Here is a 20,046-nt window from a genome sequence, read left to right as displayed (position 1 = left end):
AAATGTGTTTATAAGCAGCAAGCAGTCTGCTATCACATCTCCCACCCCGCACAGTTTTCTCAGCTCAAGTCTGTTTACCTGCGTGTCAGTTGCTTAGTGTTGTATAGAGTGAGAAGTCAAGCAAAATTACACTTTTCATAAATACGATATCGTTATTTGGAACACTTGCATTTCATGTGTGTTCCATGTCTACAACGATCTATGCACAGTGAACACATCGTTAAAATAGAAACGTTTTTCATGTTTTAGTAATAATTGACAAAATGTAGACATAAAGTGTATAACGTGTGAAGCCTGTATTCCAAATATCAAAGAAACACTTTCACAAAATATACAAGTATAAGAGAACAAATGCGCTTTTTTCCAAGAAGTGGTGTATGTGCCCAAAAAACGCCTAACTGCGTTCTTGTACCATTGCTTGCGTACTAAAGCGTCAGCAGGTATTTTTCGTGCCATTATACGTGTAATTTGTGAGCATGCCCTTGATGATGAAACAGAGGAAGCTCTGCAATATACTTTTGACTTTATGCTGTAGGAAGATAAGAAAATAAAGTAAAACTAAAAAAAGACGCTAACTTTGACAAGTACTATACATTTACAGCGGCTGTTACAGACGCAAATCAAATGTATGCTTTTATTGTATAATATTAACAATAAGAACAGCTCACTACTCAAAACATTTATTTTGGGAGACATTAAGACTCAAAGCCATAAAATTCTGAACTGGAGTCAGCAGCTGTAACCAGTATACTACTCAAGAAGTCAGGACAACACGCAACACTAACCTGATTTCATTTTCTTAGGTTATAGTCATGGAAAAAAGCGCATTTGTTCTGTTATACTTGTATCTTTTGTGAAAGTGTTTCTTTGATATTTCAAATACAAGCTTCACACATTATACACTTTATGTCTACATGCTGTCAATTATTACTAAAACATGAAAAACGTTTCTGTTTTAACGATGTGTTTATTGTGCATAGATCGTTGTAGACACAGAACACACATGAAATGCAAGTGTTCCAAATAATGATATAGTATGTATAAAAGGTGTAATTTTGCTTGACTTCTCACTCTATACAACTCTAAGCAACTGACACGCAGGTTAACAGACTTGCGCTGAGAAAACTGTGCGGGGTGGGAGATGTGACAGCAGACTGCTTGTTGCTTATCAACACATTTAAAGGACAAAAGACGCTGATGGAGAGGTGAGAAGCGTTTTAAGGTGGGACGGATCTACGAGTTTTTTCATAGGCTCTGGTAATTCTAGTGTTAAGATCTCAGCTCTGACTGAGCCTCTCCAAAATATGGATTTTCTTTTTTTTTGAAGCCATTTTGCAGTAGGTTTACTTTGAGGTTTATGGTTATTGTCTTGCTGCACCACCTTGAAATTATCCTGTAGGATATTTTGATAAATTTGAGAATTCATTTACCCCTTTATGATGGCAAGTTGTTCAAGCCCCAAGGTGGCAAAACAGCCCCAAAACATGATGCTTCCTCCACTGTACTTCACCATTGGGATGTTGTTTTCATGTTGGTATACTGTGCCCTTTTAAAACCATATCTACTGCTACATATTTTTCCCAAAAAATTCAATCTTAGTTTCATCAGTCCACAAAACATTTTCCCAGTAGTGTTCTGGAGTGTCAAGGTTGTCTTTGGAAAACTTCAGCAGTGATATTTTTTTTGAGAGCAGCAGCTTCCACATTGATGTCTTACCATGAACATCATGCTTGTTCAATGTTTTGTTTTGGTAGACTCATGAACAGAGATGTTAACCTGTTCCAACAAATCTTTCAAGCCTTTAGCTGTTACTCTATGGTTCTTTTTCATCTCATTCAGAAATGTGTTTTGCCCTTCAAGTTATTTTGACTGGCCGTCCACTTCTAGGAAGAGTAGCCACAATAATACATCATCTCCGTTTATACATAATTTGTCAAGTTGTCCATTTCCAGTGAGAGCTGGACTCTGCCAGGGCTGCCTTTTGTCACCGATTCTGTTCCTAACTTTTATGGACAGAATTTCTAGGCGCAGCCAGGGCATTGAGGGGGTCAGGTTTGGTGGACTCAGGATTGGGTCACTGCTTTTTGCAGATGATGTGGTCCTGTTTGCTTCATCAGCCCGTGATCTTCAACTCTTTCTGGATTGGTTCGCAGCTGAGTGTGAAGCAGCTGGGATGGGAATCAGCACCTCCAAATCCGAGACCATGGTCCTTAGCCAGAAAAGGGTGGAGTGCCCTCTCAGGGTTGGGAGCGAAATCCTGCACCAAGTGGAGGAGTTCAAGTATCTCGGGGTCTTGTTCATGAGTGAGGGAAGAATGGAGCGCTAGATCAACAGGCGGATTGGTGCAACGTCCACAATGATGCGGGCTCTGCATCGGTCTGTTGTGGTGAAAAAGGAGCTGAGCCATAAGCCAAAGCTCTCAAATTTACCAGACGATCTATGTTCCTACCCTCACCTATGGTCATGAGGTATGGGGAGTGACTGAAAGAACGAGATTGCGAATACAAGCGGCCAAAAGGAGTTTCTTTCGCAGAGTGTCTGGGCTTTCCCTTTAGGATAGGGTGAAAAGCTCAGTCATCCAGGAGGGGCTCAGAGTAGGACCGATGCTCCTCCGCATCGAGAGGAGTCAGATGAGGTGGCTCGGGCATCTGATCAGGATGCCCCCTGGACGCCTCCCTGGTGAGGTGTTCCGGGCACGTCTAACCGGGAGGAGGCCCCGGGGAAGACACAGGACACACTGGAGGGACAATGTCTCGGCTGGCCTGCGAACGCCTCGGGATTCCCCCGGACGAGCTAGAAGTGGCCGGGGAGAGGGAACTCTGGGTATCTCGGCTCAAGCTGTTGCTCCCGCGATCCGATCTCGGATAAGAGAAAGAGGATGGATGGATGGATTGTCTAGTTGTGGAGTTATAAGTATCTATACTTCTTGAAATTACTTTGTAACTCTTTCTAGCTTTATTGATCGTAGGTCTTCTGAAAGCTCTTTTTTTACAAGGTATGCTTCACTTCAGTAGATGTGGTTTGCCAAATCCTGCCTGCAGTTAGCTTTTGTTGAAGTCTTTAGCCTTTGGATTTACATATTTTTTCCAACATACAATGTGAATACCTAAAGGATGTATTAAATATATACAAGAATAATACAATAATTTGTATATTATTAATTGATTGTAAATTAAATAAACATCAGTCCATTATTTTAACACACATTTATACAAAAACACAGTTATTTCCATAGGATTCACATACTTTTTCTTACCACTGTATTTTGTAGTAGGTTGTTCCATCAAAATGTACTATTATTAACAGACGAGCATTTGAAACAGCAGCAAAAACAATCTGTTGACACTAAACCTCACCTTTCTTTCAGAATCACTGTCTCCTCAACTCCACTAGATTCTTTACTTTCAGTAGAAGAAATTTCATCTAGAAACTAGAAAATAAAAACGACAATTTATTTTTTAAAATAATAATTGAGTTTAGGTTCCTTCTACTCAAGATCCTAACACTGAATTAAGTATATTTTGAAGAATTATGGATCGAATAATGCAGGTGAAGTAAATGAAAGTACATAAAGCATGAAGAGTTTAGCTAAGGTTATGCAGATATCTAAGATATGTTTAACTAACATTAGCGATACAGCTGTTAAAACATGGAGTTGTCTAGAAATGAATAGCTTGTCAAAATGTAACTGAAATTGAACATAGCACATTTTTAAAAATATGTAACAAGACATGTGAAAGGCAAGAAAATAAAGCATGCTTGCAAGGTCTTCAACCCCACCCCCTTATCATTAATGACACGCAAGCCGCATGCAGCTTCTGCAAGCTTGACTAGACAGAGCTTGTGACCAATGAATGAGAAGGGGTTTGCCTGTGTGTGTGTGTATATCTGTGTATATTAACAAGTTTTCAATTCAAAAGCTTGATCCTGTTTGAATGCACTTCACTTCCATGTACTACTCTGATTTTCCAAAAGCATATTTGTTTAACAATACAAAAAAAAAAAGATGTATAGTTTGGACTTTGTGTGCATATGACTGGATAACTGGTGTATAATTATATGATACAAGTAACCTGAGATTTTTCCATGGATGTTTTAACATTGTTTGCTATTCTTCAGTGTATGCCACTGCTTTCCTCCACTGATGCCCATTATATGAGAACCTTTGTTATCTACTTCTTCCACAAAAACATAAGATTAAATTTTCTTCTGCGATCAATACAAAAACATAGGGTAAGCAGCAGATTAAAAAATACAAATACACTTTTTGGGTAGAGCATTTCTTTAAATTACTTTTGTATGCACAAATGTAAGTAATCCTTTACACACAATGCTTTTATTCTGTGCAGCATTAACTTGTTTATTTAACTGAGATCGAACGATTGCTTTCACATAGGTATTAATTACCTATTTTACTAATCTCTTATCTGCCAGGAATCATTTGGATGACATTCTCAGTTAAGGAAAAAATCTAATACACAAAATAACTCAAATGTCAGATGATAAGTCATAGCAAGGAGTAGCTTCCAATAATGATTAATTGGGCTAGAATAAAAAGCTGGAGATGCTGTGGCCCTATAGTTCAGAAGATATAAATGCCCATAGATAAAGATGACAAAATTAGCAATTAATAAAGAAACAAGAGCTTCATATGATAGCAGATATTTGCTTAATGTTTGGTTACCACATAAATGGACAAATAATCTGCTTTCAAAACCTTAGTCATCATTTATTATTACCTTTTTAACTTCTTCAATATATGTCTCATCTTGAAATGATTTGAAGAAATCATACATATATGTCTCCTTGAAGCTTGACTAAAAAGAGATAACAACAGTTTTTAATCTCATTATAGAAACAGGATATATAATGTACACATTCACAATTTGTGGGTCTTGAATAGTTATGTTGGTAGAGCATCATTCATTTAATGGTAGGATCCAACTTTCAAAACCTTGTTTCTTGTGGTATTCTAATTTAGACATGGCAGGTAAAGTTGAATTGTCATGTGGTGTCTGAATGAATGAATGTATGTAAATGCTATATGGCTCACCTACTGTAGAAATTTCATGATTGACAGAAACTTGTTGAAGCAGGTTAAGCCTATTTATTGTGCATAGCATTGTACAAATAATTAAGTTTAAATTCTTTAGAGAATAAAATTATAAAAATTAAATAGGCTTAAATAATCTTTCGAACTAGACAAACACTTGGAAAGTGCAACTCAGTGTAATTAAGTGCAAAGTGCTATATGAGAATATGAATAATACTGAAATACAGGGTGCGCACAAAGTCCGAATACCCCTATCCTTTGGAGGATTTTGAAAACACGTTTCAATTGCGGGAGCTGCGATAAATCACACACTCATCAGAAAACATTACCTTTTCCTTCTCAGCATTGGTGCAGCATCAGATCACAAGCTTCCTGACGTCTGTCCAAGTCGGCATCTGATAACTCGTTAACGTGCAATGGACGCCAACATTTCATTTGCAAGTCCTGTTTGATGTGCTTTCGCATTGTCGATTCCACTATTCCCAACTCAGCAGTACGTTTATGAGTGGATTTCATTGGGGATCGTTGGACAGACTCACATCTGCACACGTTTCATGCCTTGTGGATGGTCTTCCACATCGCAGTGCATCTCGGACCCTGCCCGTTGCAAAAGCCTTCTTCTCCCACTGCAACAACGTCCTCTTTGTCGGCAGTGCCTTCCCAAAACGCACAACAAAGTCATCCATGACATTTTTGATCGATTTCCCAGTAACAGGCCACTCATGAACCCACACAGTGGCCACCAAATGCTCCTCGATCGTGAAAACACTTGTGTCACCTATCGCTTTGTCTTGGAACGACCGCCACGTTGTCGGCAGCAGGTGGCAGCACCAGACAAGGATGTCAGAAACGCACCTCGAAATACAGGGAAAACTTGGGTTGATGTCCACAGGAACCAAATTGTCATGGTTATTCCTGTAAATGCGCCTAAAGATAGGGGTATACGGACTTTGTGCGCACCCTGTACAATGTTTATTTTGACAGTGAATGTGCAGGAGAGGAGTGGCACAGTGGTTAATGTTGTTGCACTAATACAGCATCCTGGTTTCAAATATCACACCCAGAAAACAGTCTGTGTGGAGTTGGCAGGCTCACTCCATGTCTGTATGAGTTTCCAAACTAGGTTTATGCTGCCAGGTGTGCTTTGAAGGGCAACATATCACACTGCAGCCTTTTGGCTTAGCTTTTTCAATGGACAGCTCTATGCTAATAGGCCACAAGTGCCCTGTCTGTGGATATGAAAAAATGGTGCACACCTGATAGGTAACTGAAGAAAAAAAACAACAATAAGGCTAATAAAATGTGAGACTGTATTATAAAAACTGGAACAGTAGAGTGGACCAGTAGTTGGCACTGCTGCCTCATTGGGCTGGAATCCTGGTTTTCTGTCAGTTGTTATGTGTGTGCAGTAAATATGTTCTCATTTGTCCTGTGTTGGTTTTTCCTCTGGGTACCCGGGTTTTCCTTCCACATTCCACAGATTCATTTTTATGATAAACTAGCAAAATACCTGCGCTTCGCAGCGGAGAAGTAGTGTGTTAAAGAAGTAAAGAAAAAGAAAAGGAAACATTTTGAAAATAACGTAACATGATTGTCAATGTAATTGTTTTGTGTATTTGGCGGCAGCGTCACAAAGTTGTTTTCGTCTAGCTGCATCAGAAAATGTACCACGACGTCTGACACGCCTCCTTTTTAGTGTTTTCTCACAGCTTGGATTGCTGCGGTCATAATCGGTTTGAGTCTACATATACATATTATATATATATATATTGTCACACACGTGCGCATGGGAGGCAGCTAAAGGGCTTGAGTGAAGGCAGTTCTGAGACATGCCAGGAAGTGGCAGAGTGCACTCTTTTTCTCACTTCCCTGTAGACCATTCCTGGGAGACTCCACCTGGCTCTCTTGACATCACTTCCGGGACCGAACCAATGGAAACAGACCATACCAGCTCCGACCCCCCTGATGTCACTTCCGGACCTGATCCAATGAGCGATGAACACGTGCCCGATCCTTATGACCTCACTTCCTGTCTTCCCCTTTAAAAGCCTGCGATTTTTCCCTTTTTCCTCAGTCTTGTCTTGGACTCGTTGTATGCACTTCAGTGCTGTATCTCTTTGAAAAGAACGATTTTGCATCCAGGTTTTGAGATTATACGGGTGGCTGCCCCAAACCTTTCTTTGAGTATGTCTCAACTTTGTGACAATATATATATATATATTATTGTATATTATTATTATTATTGTGTATATATATATAGTATATTATATACATACCTATCTACATTACATATATATATATATATATACACACACACACACATATATATACAAATTGTATATGTATATATATATATATATATATATGTATATATATGTGTATATGTATATATGTGTATATATATGTATATGTACAGTATATATATATATGTGTATATGTATATATATGTATATATGTATATACAGTGGTGTGAAAAACTATTTGCCCCCTTCCTGATTTCTTATTCTTTTGCATGTTTGTCACACAAAATGTTTCTGATCATCAAACACATTTAACCATTAGTCAAATATAACACAAGTAAACACAAAATGCAGTTTTTAAATGATGGTTTTTATTATTTAGGGAGAAAAAAAAATCCAAACCTACGTGGCCCTGTGTGAAAAAGTAATTTCCCCTGAACCTAATAACTGGTTGGGCCACCCTTAGCAGCAATAACTGCAATCAAGCGTTTGCGATAACTTGAAATGAGTCTTTTACAGCGCTCTGGAGGAATTTTGGCCCACTCATCTTTGCAGAATTGTTGTAATTCAGCTTTATTTGAGGGTTTTCTAGCATGAACCGCCTTTTTAAGGTCATGCCATAGCATCTCAATTGGATTCAGGTCATGACTTTGACTAGGCCACTCCAAAGTCTTCATTTTGTTTTTCTTCAGCCATTCAGAGGTGGATTTGCTGGTGTGTTTTGGGTCATTGTCCTGTTGCAGCACCCAAGATCGCTTCAGCTTGAGTTGACGGACAGATGGGTGGACATTCTCCTTCAGGATTTTTTGGTAGACAGTAGAATTCATGGTTCCATCTATCACAGCAAGCCTTCCAGGTACTGAAGCAGCAAAACAACCCCAGACCATCACACTACCACCACCATATTTTACTGTTGGTATGATGTTCTTTTTCTGAAAAACTGTGTTCCTTTTACGCAGATGTAGGGGACATTTGCCTTCCAAAAAGTTCAACTTTGGTCTCATCAGTCCACAAGGTATTTTCCCAAAAGTCTTGGCAATCATTGAGATGTTTCTTAGCAAAATTAGACGAGCCCTAATGTTCTTTTTGCTTAACAGTGGTTTGCATCTTGGAAATCTGCCACGCAGGTCGTTTTTGCCCAGTCTCTTTCTTATGGTGGAGTCGTGAGCACTGACCTTAATTGAGGCAAGTGAGGCCTGCAGTTCTTTAGGCGTTGTCCTGGGGTCTTTGTGACCTCTCGGATGAGTCGTCTCTGCACTCTTGGGGTAATTTTGGTCGGCCGGCCACTCCTGGGAAGGTTCACCACTGTTCCATGTTTTTGCCATTTGTGGATAATGGCTCTCACTGTGGTTCGTTGAAGTCCCAAAGCTTTGGAAATGGCTTTATAACCTTTACCAGACTGATAGATCTCAATTACTTCTGTTCTCATTTGTTCCTGAATTTCTTTGGATCTTGGCATGATGTCTAGCTTTTGAGGTGCTTTTGTTCTACTTCTCTGTGTCAGGCAGCTCCTATTTAAGTGATTTCTTGATTGAAACAGGTGTGGCAGTAATCAGGCCTGGGGGTGGCTATGGAAATTGAATTCAGGTGTGATACACCACAGTTAGGTTATTTTTTAACAAGGGGGCAATTACTTTTTCACACATGGCCATGTAGGTTTGGATTTTTTTTTCTCCCAAAATAATAAAAACCATCATTTAAAAACTGCATTTTATGTTTACTTGTGTTATATTTGACTAATGGTTAAATGTATTTGATGATCAGAAACATTTTGTGTGACAAACATGCAAAAGAATAAGAAATCAGGAAGGGGCAAATAGTTTATCACACCACTGTATATATATATATATATATATATATATATATATATATATATATATATATATATATATAGGTGTATGTATATATGTATATGTATATGTATATACAAATATATATACATACAGGTATGTGTATGAGTATGCCCAAATTTCTGCCTCTGGTAATGTGCCTTACCAGCATTACCAGCAATTAAAGAAAATTAGTTTTGTGTCCTCTGCAGTGTTAAGAGAGAAAGGCTTTGGTTTGGGATAAAAGGAAAACAGGTGTAAAGAAAGGAAAGTTGCCTTTTTCTTTTATATAGTGTAGAGAGAGGTCTTCGCTGACAATATTAGCAACGCGGTGGGTCTCGTGTAGACTGGAGAGACGACCCTGCCATTAACTGTCGGTCCTCCACTCCTGTGCGTGTCTTCATAATCCGACCTGACGACCTCATAATTGTATACGTGTAAAAGAAGGTGTGAAGCGCCTTAATATTAGTTTGCCGTGGCCTAAAAATGGGATCCCGTGTTTACAGTTCTCTGGGCAATAGATCATGGGAAGGAGGAAAAAAAATTAAAAGTGTTTACTTTCACTTAAGGCAGAAGCGCAGTCAGCATCTCAAAGGCCGGCACAGCTACACACGTGCGTCGCGCCGGCTGCCCGACTTTTGTAGTATTTTTGAAGTGCAGGAAACACCACTTTTTGCAGACACGTTCACGTGATCAAAAGTCTCTGCGCTCTTTCGAGGTCTTGCTTTCTCTGCGTACTGCGTTCATAGTCAGTTCACGTGAGCCGCTCGGAGTACATGCACCAAAGCTTCTGAGCTATGCCTGTGCTATCTCATGCGATCTCGCAATGTCCACAGCTTTATTTAATGTTAGCTAAGACCCGGCACTTAAAAGTTTCTCGCTACAGCAATTTTAACTCCGTTACAAAGTGATCCAAAGTCTCGTTTATACCTCGTGTCTTCTCATTAAACTTGTATCTCGCGAATAAGGTATTCGGCGTTTTTCTTCAGCACTCTTTGGGAGCTCTTCCTTCTTTTCTACGTACTGCGGTCACAGTCAGTTCACGTGATTAAGTGGGAGGCGTGATGATGTCATACGCAGCTCCGCCCCCATGGCCATCAAGCTAACGTACATTACAGTATATGGACAAAAAATAAGTTCCAGTTATGACCATTACGCATAGAATTTCGAAATGAAACCTGCCCAACTTTTGTAAGTAAGCTGTAAGGAATGAGCCTGCCAAATTTCAGTCTTCTACCTACACGGGAAGTTGGAGAATTAGTGATGAGTGAGTGAGTGAGTCAGTGAGGGCATTGCCTTTTATTAGTATAGACTAGCAAAATACTCGCGCTTCGCAGCGGAGAAGTAGTGTGTTAAAGAAGTAATGAAAAAGAAAAGGAAACATTTTGAAAATAACGTAACATGATTGTCAATGTAACTGTTTTGTCACTGTTGTGAGTGATGAGTGTTGCTGTCATATATACAGTAATCCCTCGCTATATCGCGCTTTGACTTTCGCGGTTTCGCTCTATCGCGGATTTTATGTGAAAGCATAACTAAATATATAACGCGGATTTTCCGCTGGTTCGCGGGTTCTGTGGACAATGTGTCTTTTTACTTCCTGTACATGCTTCCTCAGTTGGTTTGCCCAGTTGATTTCATACAAGGGACGCTATTGGCGGATGACTGAGAAGCTAACCAATCAGAGCACGCAGTTAAGTTCCTGCCTGCTGAGTGTAGTGTTAACCAGGAAGTCTCGTCTCGCTCATTCAGCATCAACGTGTTTCGCTGTGTAAAGAGTTGTGCACTTTTGTGTTTATCTCTGTGCATAGTCAAGCCCTTCATTATGGCTCCAAAACGATCTGCTACTGCTTCAGGGGCCGTGCCCAAGCACAAACGGAAGATGTTAATGATTGCCAAAAAGGTAAACGTTTTGGATTTGTTGAAGGCTACGATTCTTTTAATTTAAAAAGTAGGAAAGGAATATAAGATCTACGGCCGCAGTGTCCTTTAAACCAGGGTGCAAAACGAGTTGTAAGTGGATGTAATAAGGCAGTAGTCCGGATGGAATCTGCTTTAGGGAATTACATTGAAGACTGCCAGAAGAAGAACAACGGCAGTGCTACACAATCGCCTGAAGTGGCTCCTTTAAGGACTGTAACGCTCTCCTTTGTTGTGCAGTAAAATAAAACTCATTGTTATCGGACAAGTCATCGTGTCATTGTTGGTGAGTAACCATAATTAATTTTCTACTTACAGTACTTAGTACATGTGCGTGCGTTTAGTGTCACTGTACACACATTTACTGTATACTATTTTTCTTGTATTGTACGTATTTATTGCTGGTGGCATGTCTATCGTAATGGGTGTAACATATGTGCTATCGGAGGCACTCAATATCTTTAAAATAATATTTAGGTTTTACTGTATATAAACAGTGTGTTTATATACATAATTTCAATGAATCTTACCTAATATCTAAGAGAATACAAAGGGATTATGCTGTATAACTCTCGGGAATATTTATAAACAGTGTGGGAGAGTTTATAAGGGCTTAAAATATATAAAAATAACCATAGAAACATATGGTTTCTACTTCGCGGATTTTCACCTATCGCGGGGGTCTGGAGCAACCCCGATCGAGAGGATTACTGTATATATATATATATATATATATATATATCGATCGTACAAAATCTTAATTTATTTATCCATTTCTAAATAATTAAATGGGCAGGCTATTTCGTATCAGTGCAATACGCTGTTTGTTAAAATGGATGACTCTCGCTCTTACGTGCAAGTCTGCGTGGATATTATGAACTATCGTATCTGTTCAAGTTCTTTTTAAATTTTAAATAGAAGGAATTTTTATTTAGTCGACAGAAATATCTTTGGTAGGAATGTAAGTTAAATGTAGGCATCATTGCATAAATTTTTCTTCACCATACAAATGTAAAGAGTAAATTCGCCTTACATTCCAACCAAAGATATTTGTGTTGACTAAATAGAACTTGAAAAGATATATTTTTTCGAATGTGATCGCGAAATTCAGATCGAGTTGACACGCACTACATCAAGCCCGCATGCTATTGTGGTTTCACCTGTGTGCCTCAATAAGTCACTCTCCCCTCGCTCGTACTTTTTTACCGTTCATCTAATGAATACACGGAGTATGGCTTTATCAAAACAATCATTAATGGCGAATAAAGTATCCATTATTCATAAAGCTTCAATTGGTGATCTGTCTTTCTGCGTTAACCGCATATTTTTTCATACGTCTCAAACCAAGGGGATGCGAGGGTAAAATGAATCAGGAAGCGCGTATACATACTCACTCACACTCGGAAGTCAGCGCTAGAGGCGAAGCCTCTACCATTGCGCCACGGTGTGTGGTTTGGCTATTTGAGCGTATGTAGATCGGGGCATATATATATATATATATATATATATATATATATATATATATATATATATATATATATATATATATATATATATATATATATATATATATATATATATATATATATATATATATATATTCAGCGAAGTAGTGTGTTTAAAATGAAAAGGGAACATTTTAAAAATAACGTAACATGAATGTCAATATACAGTAATTGTTTTGCGAGTGTTATGAGTGTTGCTGTCATCAAAAATTTGATTATTATTATTTCTTTCAATCAGGTTCGTATTTGTAGGATGTGTTGTGTTCAAGTTACATTCCGTGTTTGTCAATCGTTGTAAAGATAACAGGTTTCATTCATCGATTCGTTTCTTACTGCATCAATAAACAGCTCGTCTTCCTCTTTATCTGAGACGTGACACACTGCATAAACAGGTTTTTTTTTTTACAGTGTCTTCCTTTAGCGGGACATTGACTTTTTCCACCGTGTGCTTTGTTTCCGCAATATGCTTGTATGTATCACATGCTTCATATTTTGTTGCTGCCTTCTCAATTGTGTAATTCGTTTTTTGTTCAGCACTCTTTGGAACTGTTGCTTTTTGTCTGTGCACTGCGTCATTTCACGTGAGCGCTCGGTGTACATGCATCGAAGGTTCCCAGCTGTGCTGGTGCCATCTCGTGCGATGTCCACGGCTGTATTTAATGTTAGCTAAGACCAGGCACTTAAAAGTTTCTCTCGCAGTTTCGCCGAGTTTGTGCCAAACACCACCCTGACCATCTCATCTTCCTCTGCATAAGCACAGTCCTTCACCCGTGAATATTTAGCAGCAGTGTTTCTATTGGATTGCAGCTAACGGACGGCCTAATATGGGCAGGCACTAAATTATGTGGGAGGCGTAACTCTGCCTCCCACGGGCATCGAGCAGAAGTCTATTATAGTATATGGACGAAAAAATAGGTTCCAGTTATGACCATTACGCGTAGAATTTCGAAATGAAACCTGCCTAACTTTTGTAAGTAAGCTGTAAGGAATGAGTCTGCCAAATTTCAGCCTTCTACCTACATGGGAAGTTGGAGAATTAGTGATGAGTCAATGAGTGAGTGAGTGAGTCAGTGAGGGCTTTGCCTTTTATTAGTATAGATGACATATCCAAATTGGCTATGCATGAGTGAATGCTAAAAAAACGATATAAAAAATTATTAAGAAAGGAGGGCGATGCTTAAACTGTATACTTTCTAGTGAGAAGCATTCAGGATTATTTGAGAAAATTCTGTAATCATACTACAGAAAACAATTAACACCATTGTGCATTTTCCTAAAGGTATTCTGTTGTCCTCCCACAGTCCCAAAAAATATACAGGTTAGGGTAACTAGTAATTCTAAACTGGTCCTGTGCAAAATAAGTAAATGGGGTCTACAATGAACTGGAGCATTATCCAGGGCAGGCTTCTGCCATATTACTGATGTTGTAGCACTTTGAAATCTACTTCTGAATACTATTTCTGCTTAAAGCATCTTAAGTCTTTTCAGTCTTGAAAAAAGTACCTTTACGGAAATATAATTCATGTTTTTATAATTCTATATGTAATGAAATAACCAGTACAGTATATTTCCTCCAGATCACTTACAGAAATGATTAAGGCTAATGTTAAGGTCAAATATTGAAATAGGAAAATACAAACATCTGTCTATTAAACAATATACTGTATCTTAAACCAATATGAAGGTTTTTTGGAAATTCGGCATTAGCCAAAGGCAAAAGAAAAATTAGTGAATTAGATTGCATTTTCTGTATTTTAGATTGTGGACTAAGTACTCTTAAAATGTAATGGCTAACAAAAAGCACCTAATACAACAATTAATCAGGAAGAAAATATAATCACATACCAATTTATTTTTAGACAGGCTTCCCCAGCTTCCTAAAGTTTGGATGGTTTTTGAAATTAAGGTTAATGTTCGAGACATTTGTGCATCCTGTAAATAAATTAATAAATATAAATCTGGTTATTTAGTTGTGTTATTTTGAATATCCACAGACACAACAATATTTAAATGCACTAAATGCACATTAAATTTGAAAGGACAGAACTATTTCATTCAGCAACAGACATGCAAAAGAAAAGTAATTTAAAAGGGTACAATTACAAGATGTTATGACTGAAAAAATATTTTAAAAAACAACAAAATCATGATTCCAGGTTCAGTTACATACTGTATATAGTTCTACTGATTTAGGCGTTGATGCTGAACTACTAGATTGATGTTGACTCTGATGCTGCTAACCTCTCTGTTATTTAAATTTAACTATTGTGCCAGACGACTGGGGACCATACCCAGCTGGGATGCCTGGACGGTCCACGAGAGGGACTATACCTCCCCTGGGTCTACTTGGGGGCCACTGGATCGGAGCTAGGAAGCTCATCCCTATGGGAGAACGTGGCCACCGCCAGGGGGTGCCCGGACGGTTATGGAACCCTGGATGGCAGCACTTCCACCACACCAGGAAGTGATGCCAGAAGAAACCCGGAGTGCTTCCAGGTGCTCTCCTGACACTTCCGCCACACCAGGAAGTATCGTCAGATGGAGCAATATATATACCAATATATTACTCTACCAAGACAAAACAATATATATGCCAAGCTCCACCCCGTCGTGTAAAAGTAGTAACAAATTAGTTGGTGAAACAAGACACTGACTAAACAGAGTACTGCCAATAAGTTGATTTCACTTCAAGCAATGCTTATGGGCAAGTATGAATTCAATTGCACTATGTATAAGAGGTAATAAATCTGAAATAAACTAATTACATATCAATGCAGTGTGTTACATTTTTAAAAAAAGCTAACGCCATTGTCTTCCTGCATGCATTTCATACATCGGTACGGACTTTGTATGCATGATAAGAAATGGCAAAACATATGCTATAGTCAAACCACAATGAAACACAACGAAGTACATATTTTCTGTACCACATGCTGAGTCATTTTATTTTTTGTTTTAGAAGAATGTAGAAAGAGAGCAACTGAAGGCTATGTGTTTAAGTGAGTAAAAGTAATTACTATCTTCCAGTTTCCTGTTGGTGGAGAATTATTCAAATCTATTTTTATGATAAAGCAGATCAAATATTAGAGTTTAGTGCAAACATGACATTGTAATTTGTACTGAACACTATTGAACAGTTACTCAACACCACTTTTCATGGTAAATGGGTAGAGAAACTATTTGCAATCCATAAGGTTTTCTCCACCCATACACCCCAAACCCTCCCCTAGTGATTGTATTGTACATCATCAATATTTTGAAATAACAATGTGAACTTTTAAGACGTTCCATAAACACTCTGTCATCACTTGAAAACTTAGATCCAGCAGTATCCAGCAATAAGACTGCTTAGTCGCTCAAAGCTGTGTTACTGCAGAGGAAAGATCTTCCAGAAAGCCTCAAATCATCAAATTCTGGGAAAATCTTTGCATTTCAATTTTTTGACATAAAACTCTAGAAAGTGAATAATGCTCAAGGAACAAATATGTTTGTTTATTGATCTTGTTAGCTGCAAGGGTACATTGCTTAGCATGAATAACCTTTTTGTTTCTTCTCACTTACTGGGTGATGAGAGCGCAGCTGGAAACTGTGAGGAGATAAGACAGCTACAGCAAAAAAACGCAGAAAGACAAAGCTGCTGACTGCTGAATACTGTACATGAGGGTCACCTGTTTAAAAAAATGGAGAGTCACTCATAATCTCACGAATATCGGTCTTTCTAATATTCAGAACCTATCATGCCATGTACTTTACAAAAATCTTTGAAAATTAACTTCTTAAACGTATTTTATTATTTTTCTTACTGTTAACTGTTGAGTTACACTTTACACATGTATTGGTTAGGTAACAAGGTTTTATTATTGGTAATTGATAGGAAAACAATGAAATAATACTGAGAACATATTGGTAGTTTTTACATAATACTGGATTTAATGCTTGATCTTTAAGTTCAGCTCCCTATTGCTTTCTCTTTAAACCACTGGCATACTCATCTATAATTGCCAAAGTCACAGATGGCATAGTTTTAGATTTAACTACACTATCTATACAATGACCATCCTTTTTCGGCTTTCTTTGGTGATGATACACCATAAGTTACACAGGTGCAAGATGTCTGATCACAAGCTCTTTAGCTTCCCTTTTGTGGCTGTACAAAAAAGCTTGTTGTAAAGATGCACATTTTCAGTCTCTTCCATCTGCTCTTTCATTCTGAGACAAACAGACTTTTTCTATTAGCAAGACTATTTATAAACATTCACATTTCAGAAGACTGGGCCCAGGTGTCCTTGTAATTTTCAATTCAATATTATTACAAAAGTAGTGATTAGGATGTAGCTATCTTACAACTGAACATAACTGCTAAAGTGAAAATGTTTAAAAAATGAACACTATGCTAACTTAGCCAAGTTTAGGCTTTAGGACAAATACTCATAAATTTGCAAATATGGCCCAAAAAGATTTTAAGAAAAATTCCTACATAAATGTTACATTTAGGTCAACTGTTACCTTTTCCTCTAGAACACTGAATTCCTTAACCCCTACAATTTTACATCTTTGTATGTTTCATTAAGTGAAACAATATAACTTATTTACATCGAGCAAGAAATATATAAGCAGTAAACGTCACACATATATTAAATGACAAACAACATTCCAATTGCCATTGATAATGTATAAACAATCCTTCTGCTTTCAAATGAATAATTCAATATCTAATGTGCTAAATTAAACCTCACAGAAATGTTGCTCAAGACTGGGCTAGCAGTTATACACTGCTACAAAAAAAAGACATGAAGTTCAAATGTTACTGCTGTCACTTAAACCACCACCTGTGACCAGAAACAATTGTTTTTATATATGTGTTTGGCGTTTTACTGGATTAAACAATTACCAAAATTTGATGCACAAGTATAACAGTAAGGATATATATGTTCTTACTATTATTATTGTCTTGTGAACTAATTGTAATCCACCATTTTAAGGTTAACAAAAACAAAATATAGAGTGCCCTTTATGTCCTTCTTATTGAACAGCCTTCTTGTTATTTCCCCCAGATTCAATGCAGTAGCTCCAGACAACCTACTTTTTATCTAGAACAAATACATGTATGGCAGGTCCTTCAATTTTACTTTACCATAAAGCTTTCTTTTACATAGAGATTAGTATGTCTTTTTTTGGACAAGACCAGGGCATGTTTGCACAGCACTGAAAGACATATACTTTAGGTAAGAAATATCTCAAGCTTACTTTTCACTTTTTGACTTTATCCTGACCATGTATGTGAATGAATTACTATAATAACTGCTACCTCTTTAACTATGGCAAATGTACAAGTTACTAAACACATGACATCACTGCTCATATTTCTGGTTTCATGTTGATTCTGCAAATACATGACCAATGAAAAAAGTGTTCTGCTTTGAGATATATTTTAGCATATTTCTATGATTCAACATCCTACCACTTGCTTTAAATTCTTTGCAAGTTTCAATGCTAAACCTTCAATCATCTTAGTGAAATTATGTTTTAAAGATTGCTGCAGAAAAAGTTTAATAAAAATACACAGGTAGAAAAGTAACAGGGTGCCTCTGCACCAAAATGTAACAAGGTATTTAACAAGCTTGCTTCTTAAGCAAACTTGCAAACATGCATAATAACCTTTTACACTAGTGCAAGAATACTTTCATATAAATCCTTACCAGGAAAGCGTTTGGCTGCCATTTGTCGCAAAGCATAAAATATATCACACATCAATGTAGGGCAGCTCATGCTTGACTGGAGGATGGAATTGAAGACTTTTTTCACATAATAGTGCAAGTTATCCTGCAAATTTAAAAATCCACCAAATTATATAATATCGAAAGATTGGAAAAATCTTCACCAGTTTTATTTCTACTAGTGGACATTATCTTAAACATATCAATGTTGCTGTTTATTTAGCAGATGCTTTAATCCAAATATCTTACATACCCTGTATAACACTACATTTCACTGTTGACAAAAATAATGAAGTTAATAGGCAATAGGACAACAAAACTACAAATTGTACCACAAGAAACTTAGTGCTCCCATGACTAGACGACAACCTAAACCAAGAATAACAAACTTTGAACAAGAGATAAATAGGGTAGAAAGTGTAATAGATGACCAACATTAAAGGTTTAAAGAATAGGTCAGTCTCAAAGAAGTCCTCAGCCTCAGAGAAAGACGCGAGAGAAAGACAGAAAGAGAGAGAGATATATCCTGGCATTAGGAGAAGTCCTGAACATGCCACTGTAGTAACACCAGGGTAACTAAGGAGCTTGAAGGCTGTGTTGAAAGAATATTCAGGGGCACCAGTAAAGATGAAATACAGATATGGCTTAGGTTGAAATACGGAATGTTTACTAAAAACATGTACGGCACGCAATTACTACTAGTAGCAATCTCTAACTGTTTTGCAATTGAATTTAAGCTAAGAATGTGCTGTAGAGAACTAGCTCTTTAAGCGGAAAGTAACGGCTGAAGGACAAAGGGGTGCCATCATCTGCTAGATAGTGTTCTAGATTGTGCTTCCAAAGTTTGATTGTATTGGCCCCAGGAATTTAAAGGTAAGGATGCCACAAGCATCAGCTTTTTTACAGCATTGCTACGAACATGAAAGTCAGTATCACACTGATGATTTACTGCAAGTGGACATAATACTTAACAAGGCACAATAATAAATTATAAAAGCGTGACTAAAAAATATAAATTAAAATGATTCACAGTGCTACAGCACCACATTAACACATCTCGAAATGAAAAACAGCAGAAGTCAAGTCTGGAATTGAAAAGTTCAGCACAAGATTGACAGAATCATGCTCATCATTTAAAACAAAAAAGGGGGCAAAAAGCCCATTATGGAGTTAGCTCACAAATAGATTTGTGCATTCTTTCAGAGCATATGACATTACATACAGATTAGATGCACATTATAAAGTCACTATATAAATAAAATATTATTGTTATTATTAACTTGTTGATGGCGAGATGAATTGCCTTTAAATACCATTTTCTACATTGTCCCCATAAGCGAACAGAGGCTTTGCATTCATTCTCTGGTCATTTGTCTAGAGATATGCGTATAAGCATCCATCCTAAGTTGCATCAGGGTCATGCATAAGGGACTGTGGGATGCAGGGAGAAACTGCACAGTGGCACTACTAACAACAACTGTAGCATGTAAAAATGTAGGTAAGTCTTAAACAAAGTGGCTATTTGGCTTGTCCACACTGGCAATTAAATGACCCACTCTATTTGTTAACACCAAATTAAAATGTATTTAATGTTTTGATGCTTCCAAGCACAAAGCTTGTCTCTCTAGTAATACGACAGGTAGACTTTTAACAGACACTCTGCACAGATGCACAGTTGCAGCAGCACGATCAAAACAGCTTACTGAATATAAATCTACAAATGCTACATTTCTATCAGTCATTTGTTTTCTGAAGGTATACTAATGTTCATTAGTAAAACTC

The 20,046-nt window shown here is 37.6% G+C and overlaps 1 protein-coding gene across 1 annotated transcript in view; it reads right to left on the bottom strand.

Moving 5' to 3' along the window:
* rasa2 (RAS p21 protein activator 2) overlaps positions 1-20,046 on the bottom strand; it is a 142,721-nt gene that overhangs the window by 17,001 nt on the left and 105,674 nt on the right. The window contains exons 14-18 of the mRNA XM_039760217.1: positions 18,247-18,370; positions 16,109-16,215; positions 14,393-14,479; positions 4,740-4,817; positions 3,357-3,430 (exon numbers count right to left, since the gene is read on the bottom strand). Coding sequence (XP_039616151.1) covers positions 3,357-3,430; positions 4,740-4,817; positions 14,393-14,479; positions 16,109-16,215; positions 18,247-18,370 — 470 coding nt within the window. The remainder of the gene's footprint in view (positions 1-3,356; positions 3,431-4,739; positions 4,818-14,392; positions 14,480-16,108; positions 16,216-18,246; positions 18,371-20,046) is intronic.

This window comes from Polypterus senegalus, chromosome 1 (genome assembly GCF_016835505.1).
Source record: "Polypterus senegalus isolate Bchr_013 chromosome 1, ASM1683550v1, whole genome shotgun sequence".
Classification (NCBI taxonomy): domain Eukaryota; kingdom Metazoa; phylum Chordata; class Cladistia; order Polypteriformes; family Polypteridae; genus Polypterus; species Polypterus senegalus.
Note: the sequence above shows the minus strand (reverse complement) of the source record. Positions and strands in the feature narration are given on the sequence as shown.